Consider the following 11,105-nt stretch of genomic DNA (forward strand, 5'->3'; position numbering starts at 1 on the left):
GATACTCAGGATCCAACCTGGTTAGGCCATATGCAAGGCAAAACACCCTATCCATTCATTGAGCTATTGCTCTAGCTTCCTTATTCACTTACACTGAAGTGCAGTGTGTTTCCTCAAAGAACAGTGACAGGATGAAATTCTGGAGGCCAGAAGATTAGGGGGTAGGAGGGGGATAGATTAGACTTAAAATTGAACTCCACAGAGGGGATACAGAGGTTTAATCCCAATGGGATAATTCCCAAAAGCAAGTGAAATGCCACTAGCAAGTGGTGATGGTTCAAGAGATGAATAAATACCTGATCTGGGCTTTCTGAGCAATCAATCAACAAAGTAAGAGGCAAGAGAGGCACAATCAAGTCTGTGGACTGAGAAACCATTGGGGCCTATTCATCTTGGTTTTGAGCCCAGGATCCCACAGTTCCAGAACTATCACTGATTTAAAAAATTGTAAGGAAACAGGGCTGATTCTAGAGACCCCAGGGGATCCTGGGTTATGAGAATTATCTGTATAGATGCCTCTTTCCTTAAAGAGAAGGACATGCCGAAGTGAGGGTGTGTATATGTGTCTAGAAGGTGAACAGGTATAAAGTCCATGAAATGTCAATATTAAACAGAGATTTGCTCTAGGAGAGCCCAACTTTGCATGAAACCTTGGGGACAGGGAATTCTACTTCTCTGAAACCTGGGAGGTGAAAGAAAAGACTAGAAGAAGAATTTTCTGAAGGATATTGAGAGGAAGGGATGTAGGTTAGGAAAAGGTAATAAAATATAACCTTTAGTTAATACCTGCTGCTTTACAGCTCTGGGGGGCAGAGCAATGAACCTGAGTGAAAGTGTGCACTGTTCTCAGGCATGCCTGACACATCTGAATTACTTTTATGAACAAATTACTTCTATTGCATGCCTAGTATTGAGTTTTTTATACCTTAGATGCAGAACCAACAGTCAAATTTCTGTGTTTTTGTACTTATGTATACCCATTGTCTACATGAACACTGCATTGTGTCCATGTAGTTTTATGTATTTTGTGTCTGATGGCACATGGTCTATATAGGTCTTTGTGTACATTTGGAGCTGCACATGCATAATTTGAATATAGGTATGATAATCTATAATTTTCTGGGCATGCCTTTTTCATTAAGTTAGTCTCTTGTACTTTATGTGCTGCATATTTTATATTGGTGTATAGTGACACAGTATTTTGTGGTAGTAATGCATGCCAGTATGCCCGTGGACATATTCTAGGATCAGGTCAAGATACTGTCATAAAGTATCATTGCCTCAAGTAGAGTGCTTTGCTATCAATTTTCCAAAAGCCTATTTCCTTCTCCCCCATTTCTTGGAAATTCAGCACCATCTCCTAAGATGGAGAGGAAGAGAAACAGAGATTTTGTGCTGGGCCTGGTATGCCCTTTGGACACCTGGGGATACCGGTGACCAGGACTAACGAGCACCTGGGCCTTAACACCCTGAGCTGGTGCCCCACCCCACTAAGTAACTGTAGGTGCAAAGTGGCCAACAGTGAGGTTAGGGCTGGAGTTACCACAGAGCAACTCTCTGCATTTTGGGGGGGGGGGAATTTAAGCTATTTCATTGAAAGGCAAAACAAAACAAAAGCCCAGTTTATGAAGCAAAAGCTTCTCCTCATCCCCTTCCAGGGCCAGCCTGCTTTCTACCATTAGGCTGTGCTGAGGTCATTCACTCAGCCTGCTCTAGAAACTTTGGTTCTCTTTAAGCAGTTCTTTTTGCTTGTTCAACATGGAGAGACTTAGAACCTAGCACTGAAAAGGATGCCTGAGGATTGACTAAGAACTTCATTGTCTGATCTTTGAACTTTAGAAACTTCTACAGAAAGGTGGCTCCTAGTCCTGAATCCTGGAATTGGGCCCTCCAATGCCTACTCTTTAGTGTCCTTCCATACTGGCTCTTTAGGAAAAGGTTGAAGAAAGGGACTAATGCAGAGCCAATGAGAATGCCAACACAACAGAGTGGGGAAAGGTGAGCATGGAGATGATTTACAGAATGTGCTGGAGAGGGGATGATGGGGTATTTGGGGGACTGGGGGCCCAGGACAGCTGGAGCTGTGAGGGCTCTTAGGGCCCTTGTGCACTCAGTAAGACAAGCTTCAGCTATGGGGAACTGAAGCTGCAGCACATGGAGGGCAGAAAGACAATTCTAATGTCTAGAATCCATGAAGACTGGAGTCTGAGGCAATAGCAGCAAACCCAGGCCCAGTGGGGTTACCCATGAAACAAATGAACTCATGAGGCCTCTGAGACAACCAATCCACTGAGCAGTGGATTTGCCCCTGAACCTGAACTCCAGAGATGAATATACATATGTATATGTATGTGTGTGCATACATATACACACATAGGTATGTATTTGTGTATGTAGATACATACACTCTAGTGCACATAGTCAAACACATGCATAAATTGCCCTGTGTCAAAAATATTGCATAAGCGTATACAGGTTCAAATGCAATTTTTTTCCCTACAGCTAGCTAGGTAGAGGACTCATGTAAGAGATACTCAATATATAGTTATGTACACTTGATCCAAAGATCCACCTGTTCTCAGGACCAGATGTCCCAGTCAGCTGTACAGTTGTGCCTATGTCTTGTTTCATCCCTAGGTGCCTTCATGTGCTCATTCTCATTCTCCTGCCTTGACAGAGGCCTGTGCCCCTCACTTGAAGAACAGGAATGGGGTACAGGCTGGATGGCCAGAAGTTCTAGTTCCCCATTCCAGATAGTCAATCTGTTTCTCTTGACTGAGGGCATTTGCCATCCAGTGTGAGGGGAATAAAACCATAGTTCAATATCCTTCCCAAGCTATTAATACTCTAAATATGAATACTGTGTAGGCTACTAAGAAAATAGGTTATCTCCCATGTTTTATATATTGAGATTCATGCAACAAACATCCATGCAGTTCGCTCGCATCACTAGTACATTTCACTGCAGTGTCGGCATCGCTGGGCCCACAGCACTTGGGGAAACAGGTCTGAAAACTCCAGTGGGAACAAAACACCACATGGGTCTCAGTGACCCTGAAGCTTGCAGCAGTGGTCAACTGTAAAGTTGAGAGGCCCCCTTGGTTGGTTACTTTCTCCCCACTGGCCCAAGGGAGTCGATGTGAAACTTGACAACTCACATTTGGTCATACTAACTGTTCCTCCCCCTGGGCTTCCCTCACAGCGACACTGCAGAGAAAAAACCCAATGCAGCATTTTCCATTATGAAACACAAACCTCCGGAGTATCTACTTGGCAACAGCAATTCACAAACCCCAGCCTGTGACATAGAAAGTAATTTCAACACACAGAACTGTGTGTTCTTTTCAATGCAAAAAAATGTGGATGACCTTTTGGAAATTTTACCAGAGCTTTCAAGTGAAGTCACCATAGTTTACCTCTGTAAAGCAAGGGTGTAGGCAGAAATGGGGTGATGGGTGGGGGTCAGGAGACAAACCTGGGAGCTGTGTGTAGTTACCTAAGAAGGGACGGTGGCACTGATATGGTAGGCATAGACTGGATGTGCAGTGGCCTCAATCTGTCTTTCTGAAATACTGGCTCCATTGGTGATTCCCCTTTTTGGAGAACCCCTAAGCCGGTGATGAAGACTTGCATGAAAGCCATGGATAGATATTCTGTGTTCTAAATCAAAAATCAGAAGATTAAAAGTCACTTGCACAACTATTGCTTTCCATGCAGAACCAGATACACACTGTAGAACACTCTGACTACAATGCAGGCTATTATGCAATATCTGCATTAGTTCCATTGGGCTGTGAGTATGTGACTAGACTCCAATCAGACATCAGTTAACATTTTGGTAATATTCACATAGTTTGTATTAGCTAAGGTGCAATTGGCCGTTTTCAAGTTCTCCTCTCTAAAGTCCTCATGACTGTTGTTGACCCCTTCTTGGATCTCCATGTAATCAGACTTACTAATGGTAGAGGCACTTCTACTTTTCTTTAGGTCAGGGGAGGAGGGGATCTTTGGACAGCTTGTCACTTGCAAGTACTGGGCCTGCTCCTCTCCCTCCGTTTCCCGATGGTAGAAGTAGTTGAAATTGGACACAATGACAGGGACTGGTAAGGCAATGGTCAAGACACCCGCAATGGCACACAAGGAACCCACGATCTTTCCCCCAATGGTGGTTGGAACCATGTCTCCATAGCCTACAGTTGTCATGGAGACGACTGCCCACCAGAAGGCATCCGGAATGCTGGGGAACTGGGACTCTCGCTCATCGGCCTCTGCAAAATAGACAGCGCTAGAGAACAGGATGACCCCGATGAAGAGGAAGAAGATCAGGAGGCCCAATTCTCTCATGCTAGCTTTGAGGGTCTGACCTAGAATCTGGAGACCTTTGGAGTGTCTGGACAACTTGAAAATCCGAAAGACTCTTACCAAGCGGATGACACGGAGGATAGCCAGGGACATGGCCTGCTGGCCCTGCTGGGCATCTTCTGGCTTCTCAGCCAGCTCTGTGCCCAGCGTGATGAAGTAGGGGATGATGGCCACGATGTCAATGATGTTCATGATATTGGTGAAGAAGCCAGCTTTGCTGGGACAGGCAAAGAACCTGACCAGGAACTCAAACGAAAACCAGATGATGCAGAGGGTCTCCACGATGAAGAAAGGGTCGGTGAAGGAGGTGGACTGCTGGTACCCCACGGTGCTATTAGAGTAGGTGTGGAAGGTTATCCCACCACCATGCATGTCTTCGTTCTCATCCCGGAAGATGGGCAGTGTCTCCAGGCAGAAGCTGACGATGGAGATCAGGATGACCATGACGGACACGATTGCTATAATCCGGGCTGGCCCCGAACTCTCGGGGTACTCGAAGAGCAGCCACACCTGTCTCTGGAACTCATTTTCGGGCAGAGGGCGTTCTTCCTCTTTGATGTAGCCTTCGTCTTCCCGAAACATCTCCATCGCCTCTTCTCCCAGCTCGTAGAAGCGGATCTCTTCAGAGAAGATATCTAAGGGCACATTCACGGGGCGCCGCAGGCGACCTCCAGACTGGTAGTAGTACAAAATGGCATCAAAGCTGGGCCGGTTCCGATCAAAGAAGTATTCATTGCGGAGGGGGTCAAAGTAACGCATCCGCTTCTTCGGGTCTCCTAAGAGGGTCTCGGGGAACTGAGCTAGGGTCTTCAGCTGGGTCTCAAACCGCAGCCCTGAGATGTTGATCACCACCCTCTCACAGCACTCGTGGTCTGCCTCAGGGTCGTAGGTGTCCTGCGGGTGCCCGGGCAGGGCCGCAGCGTCATCCGCTGGGTCTCCGGTGGCCACTGTCATAATGGAGACTGAGAGAAGTGCCTCCCACTATGGTTTCCAGCTGCCTGGTGGCAGGGAGCTCAGACTGCTGCTGGTGGCCCCAGGAAAGGCAGAAGCATTGGCCTAGGCTCAGCCACCAGAGTTCCTGGTGGCTCCAAGGAGTCACAGAGACAGCCTTGCTGGGCTGAAAGACAGAGGCACAATCAGGACGTGAGACCACTTGGCAGCAGCAACCCCAGTCCTGGGGTGTCATTTCCCTTTCCCTCAGCCAAGAGTTGGCAACATAAGCCACCCCCAGGGCTGACAGGTGAGATTGACTTTCATGGAGCTGCGGATCAGAGGAGAGCAGGTGGCAAGTAATATCTCAAGAAAGTTCTGGAATCCCCTGTACCACCTCCCTTCTCCCCCCCTCCTGCACTGCACAGCCTTTATGTAGAAACCAGAGAGCAAGAAAGAAGGATCCCTTCCCAGGAAGTAGATGAAAGCAATAATACCCGCAGCTAGGGCATGGGAGATGAGGTCACAGCTGGGGTTTTGGGGGTACCTTCCTTCCCTCACCCCAGTGACAGGTGATTTACCTGGCCAGGTGGGAAGGGAAGAGCCTTCTTCCTCTTCCTCTTCTTTGCAGGCAGGGCTGGTTGGATGCTGCGGCTGTCCTAGATGCACCGACAGGCAGCCCAACTCCTCATCACGTCTTCACACTCTAGAAATAGTGGTGAGTCATCCTGGGCAGGAGAGCAGGCTGCGGGGTCCTGGAGGTGAGCTCCAGAGCTGCGCCAGGCAGCAGGGGCAGGGGGGATGTCGGGTCAGGAGTGTAGAGTAGAACCCGAAGACTGTTGGGCTTGGCTGGGAAACCTTGGGAAGGAAGGAGGCAAGATGCAAAGCTCAGCAAAAGCTCGGAGTCCTTTTGGTGTCCTCCAGGGCTGGAGAAATCAGCAACCAGGGGGAACCCGTGCTCTGGGTCAGGTGTCGGGTATTCAGGTTAGGTGGTCTCCAGCACTTCCCTGCCATCCCCACTTTCCTTCTGATGTCACACCTGAGTCTCTTCTCCCTTTTTCCTCCAAGCTGCCTTGGTGCAGCCTTTTCTCCCAGGGAACGAGCTTTCAGGCTGGCCAGGCTGGTCCCCTCCCTGGCCTCTCTGGGCTGAGCCAGATTCCCCTGCTGGTCTTGAAAAGCCACTAGGAGGGCCCCTACTATGCACCTCAAATCAAGAAACAGCCAAATATCCATATCTTCCTAGGACTAGGCTTCTGAGAATGGGGGCTTCATGCCAGCTCCTGACCTCAACAGGGTCCAGAAAATAGCAAACATTCCTTTTCCCAGCACACACGCCTCTGGGGGCTCATCCCGGATGATTGAAGTTGCCAAAGCTGGCAGCCTGGCTCCCAGGGTTTACAAATTGCCCTTGGGGTCGGTCCCCTGGCTGCCTTGGAGAAAAGAGAGGTGGGTGGGTGGCATTTGAACTGGGCTACGCTGAACCACCACCTATATTTCCCCATCAAAAATTCCATCTCCCCAGCGGGGAGCAAAAAACAAACCCCTCTCTCCCTAGCCGGGGCTGCTTAGGTTGGCTGGAAGAGAAGACAGGAGATGCCTAGAGATGGACCCCTGCCTCGGGCTTGCAAAGGGGGTCTGCACCCCCAGCCTGTCCCCAACCTCGGCTCCTACATCCCACCTCCCCAGTTTTGGGCAGGCTTCCTCCACTAGTCACCAGCGGCAGCCAGCTCCTTAATCCCATCCTGCCCGGCCCCCAGGGAATGGGAGGGGGGGGCGGCTTGGAGGAAGCTCCCTAGGCGGGCTGGTTCTGGGGGTGAGGGGTCCAATTCAGTGCACCCGAATCCACTGAATTTGAACTCTGGGTGTGGGTGGATCTCAGAGGGGGGTCCAGATCTCAGCTCCCAGGACACGCCAAAGCCCTTGGGTGCCGCAAAGCCCAAAGAGTCGAACCCCGAGCCGGCGAGAGCACCGCAGCCCCGAGCTCCAGGGCAGACCGTTAGCTTGCACATCCCCCTGGCAGTGGGGTGTGCAGCAGCCGGCCTTCCCCAGCTCCACCGCCGCCTTGTGCGCATTGCACCAGGGGTCCCCCAAGTCTGCGCCCCGCATTGCTCTCCCGGCCCCACAGGTCCTCCCCGTGCACCCGCACACCCGGGGGGTCCCGCAGCCCCTTTTACCCCAATGCACCGCTCTCCGGAGCTTCCATGCCGCTGGGGCCCGCAGGCAAGCGGCCAGTCGGGCTCCGGCTCTGCAGTCCCCGCGGGCGGGCGGCGCGTAACGGAGCAACCCGGCCGCCGCCCCGCAGCCGCACCGCGCCACGCAACGCAGCAGCACCTGGCCCGGGTCGTGAATTCGAATTAAAGGGGCCGCCGCCGCCGAGCTGGCCTCCGGCTTGCGGCTTGCACGTCCCCTTTCCCCCAGCCAGCGAGCAAAGCACTCTTCCCCACTCCCCGGATTGCATTTACTAACCGGCACCTCGTGGAGAAGGAGGGAGGGAGAGAAGCTCTGCGGGGTATCCCCAAGACTGGGAGGGGAGAGGGAGGGTGATGGAGGGGTGTCTGGCAAGGTGGAGGGGAGGGAAGGGAGCAGAAACTGAGTGAGGAGCATGGAAGGAGAGAGAGGAACCTGCCAACAGCATAATGAAGTAGGCACTGGGAGGGAGGGGATGGGATGATGGATGCAGCAATCCCAGGCCGCAGGAGCAGGGATCTATCTGGTCCCAAGGGGGAGGCGTTGCTATTATTACCAGAACCCGCAAGTAGACCCTCTCCTGGCCCAATACCCCCTGCTCAGGCCTTCCCTCCTGCTCACCCTGGTTCAAGGGAATGCAGCAGGTGAGGAGCCGCGGTGTGGCAGAAATTCGCCACTGCCCACTGGGAGCTGTTGCGAACACCGGCCAGCAGAACTGCAGAGCTGGCCTGTGCTGACTCCCTTCCAGAAAGCCCCAGGGACCCTGCCAGGCAGAGAAGGGCAAAGGGTATTCCTCCCAAAATGTTTGTTCCCTTTCATACATTACCTAGCTGGGTTGGAGATTGTGTGTGTGTGTGTGTGTGGAGGGGGGTAAGCAGAAGAGGGATTCTTTCTCTCTTTGCTTTGGGGAGACTTTGTGTATGTGTGTGTGTGTGTGTGTGTGTGTGTGTGTGTGTGTGTGTGTGTGTGTGTGTGTGAAGGTCAGGCCCAATGGAGGGGCTCCCATGAGAGCCCCAAGGCCTGCATGCCTGTTCTCTTCTTTCACCCTAAAGTTCAGATTCGACTTTCTTCAGCTTTCTTTAGATAGGGGCTTTTGTTCTGGCCCCTAAAAACCATCTCCTGCTGAGGTGTTAAGAGATGTTCCCTCTAGGCCCCCCCATGAGTGCTGTGAGGGTTTTTTTTTGGGGGGGGGGGCTGTAGCCTGCCCAGGAGCAGAAGGGCGTGGTCTGGAAGGGCAGTGTCCTGGTTGTACCCCTGAGATGCTGATGGCTTCAAGGCCGACTGTGTGTCCTATACAGTAAAGCCTGGGTATAGGATTTATATATATTTTGGGGGGGGGGGAAGGGAACTATACCAGTTGATGCTCAGGGGTTACTCCTGGCTATGTGCTCAGAAATTGCTCCTGGCTTTTTTCAGTTTCCAAGGCAGCGTATTGGATTTGCATGACCCTTTTTCAGAAGGGAAGTGGGGGGAGTGAGACAGGCAACCAAAGAGGTGCCTTGCTCAGTGGCAGATGAAGCCCATAGTGTAGAAAATTGCAGTTTGGGTCCAATAAACAGAGCTACTTCTCTGGTCCCCAGGCACTCACCTTTCCTTTGGAAACATAATGAGGGGGCTTTTAGTCTGCATGTGGAATATTCTGGGAAGTCAGTGAATATTAGGAAATGGGAGAAATCTTAGAGCATGGGTGATAACTGCTGAAAAAATTGGGGGGTTTCTGCAAACAGATTATATATTAAGGTTGGGGTACTCCCAACCTCTGGCAGTTCTTGACCAATCAGGAAAGTGCTTCAATACTAAGGCTCAAGAATGGGGTGTTGGGGACAACCTCAGGCCACTCAACAGTGGTTCTTGGGACTCCAAGGCTGTCCTCTGCAATGCTTTGGAGATCATGTGGAGTCAGGAAGAGAACCAGGGTTGGCTACAGGCCCGACATGCACCTTACGCATGCAATATCCCTGGGCCCTTAAGTAGAATCTATCAAGCTGCCAATGGGTGTGGGAATGACAGAGATAAGGAGAAGCAGACCTTGGCGCAGCCTACAACACACAGTTGCTGTAGGAGAGAGGGGGAATAGCTACTCTTGCTGGAGATGCCACTCTTCACAACTGTGACAATTGCCACAGAGTCTTAGCTGCCCCCTGGCTGGGGAAAAGAACCAGAAACTTGTGTACTATCTTCAGGAAAATCCCCAGCTTCTCAGGAAGCCAAGCTGCATTCTGTTCTTGGGGGACCATGTGGGATGCTGGGGGATTGAACCACCGTCTGTCCTAGTCTAGCACTTGCAAGGCAGATGCCTTACCTCTAGCACCACCGCTCCGGCCCCTTATACATTTTTTAAATCCCTCAAGACTTGTAAATCCTGGCCAGCTACTAAGAAAGCGAGTCAGCTTGTCTTACTGGACCCCATAGCCATCTGCAAGATGTGAGGGTTACCTCACAGGAGTGTAATGATTGCATTTTAGGTAAGGAGTTCAGCTCCCAGTGAACAGTCCAGGAAAAAGGAGTTCCACATGTGCCCTCCTTCCAACCTTCACAGCAGAGTCTTCCTCACTCCCAGCTGCTCCTGATCTAAAGGACCATCCACCCACACCTCGGCATTTACCATCTCTCTGTTTCGGGTGCCCCATCTTTCACTTACTTTGAAGTCCCTGCCTGTGCCACCTTTTGCTCTAAACTCCAGAAGTACAAGTTATTCTGGAAGCCTCCGCAGCCCAGCAAGACGGGTTCTCTTTCTGAACACTGTGGGCCGTCACATTGGCTAAAGGCCAATCACCTTCTTCTGGGTACCACCTCTAAACATTCCTTTTGTCTCCTTTGTTCAACGGGAAACTGTGTTGAGAGATGGAATCTAGAAGCAAAGCTTGTAACCATGCTCATTGGTTGTTCTTATCATTGGTGACAGATATATTTATGCATCAGACACTGACTTAAATTAAGTACCTCAGGCTCAATCAGGGGACTTGGCAGCCTCACAATTCTAGGAGGAACTTCACCTTATCTGTGACATGAAAAAGGAAACTGAGGCACAGAGAAGCAAAGCCCAAGTTCACTTTAATGGTGGCTGAGGGACTTATTGCCATAAAGCTCCCTTTACTCAGGGCTCAGGGCAAATGATCAGCCCCTCAATTTTATTTCCTTCTGGCTTCCCTCTCTGCTCCCTGCTCTGGTTCCTGATTGGCATATGCCAGACCACTTCCTACCCGGGTTTATGGGGATGGCTCTGAACATGAACCCACCCCCAAAAGAATTAAAGAAGGAGAGGCTGAGAGAGAAGCCTGGCAGAGGCTGACGGGCTTGATGCCCGCCCTGAAGGTGTCTCTGGCTTCAGCAGCGTCGTGGGGGAGAACCTGGGCCGGGTTCCTAGCTTCGACACTTGCTGCTTGTGTGAAGGCGAAGGAGTTATTTAAACTCCCAGAACCTGTTTCCTAATTTGTCGAGTGGGACAGCAAGACTGCTTCATGGGGTGGTGAAAATTAAATGAGTTCTGGAGAGAAAAGCGCCAGCCGGTTCAACCCAGCTTACATTCCAGCACTAACACGTCCAACCATTTCTTAGTTTGGTTTCTCCCCCCACCCCCCCCAAATAAGAAGGCACCTGATTCCTTTCCTCAGCACACTTTTTTC

At 50.8% G+C, this 11,105-nt stretch overlaps 1 protein-coding gene across 1 annotated transcript; it reads right to left on the reverse strand.

Moving 5' to 3' along the window:
• Positions 1 to 896: 896 nt before the first annotated feature.
• On the reverse strand, positions 897 to 7,770 carry KCNA2 (potassium voltage-gated channel subfamily A member 2). The gene is made up of 3 exons (XM_049765739.1): positions 7,467 to 7,770; positions 5,874 to 6,150; positions 897 to 5,479 (listed from the first exon to the last, which is right to left on the reverse strand). Exon 3 carries the CDS (start codon positions 5,314 to 5,316, stop codon positions 3,817 to 3,819), a length of 1,500 nt encoding a protein of 499 aa, XP_049621696.1. The 5' UTR covers positions 5,317 to 5,479; positions 5,874 to 6,150; positions 7,467 to 7,770; the 3' UTR covers positions 897 to 3,816.
• Between the last annotated feature and the right edge of the window lie 3,335 nt (positions 7,771 to 11,105).

The sequence above is a fragment of the Suncus etruscus genome, chromosome 19 (genome assembly GCF_024139225.1).
Source record: "Suncus etruscus isolate mSunEtr1 chromosome 19, mSunEtr1.pri.cur, whole genome shotgun sequence".
In the NCBI taxonomy this organism is placed as follows: Eukaryota; Metazoa; Chordata; class Mammalia; order Eulipotyphla; family Soricidae; genus Suncus; species Suncus etruscus.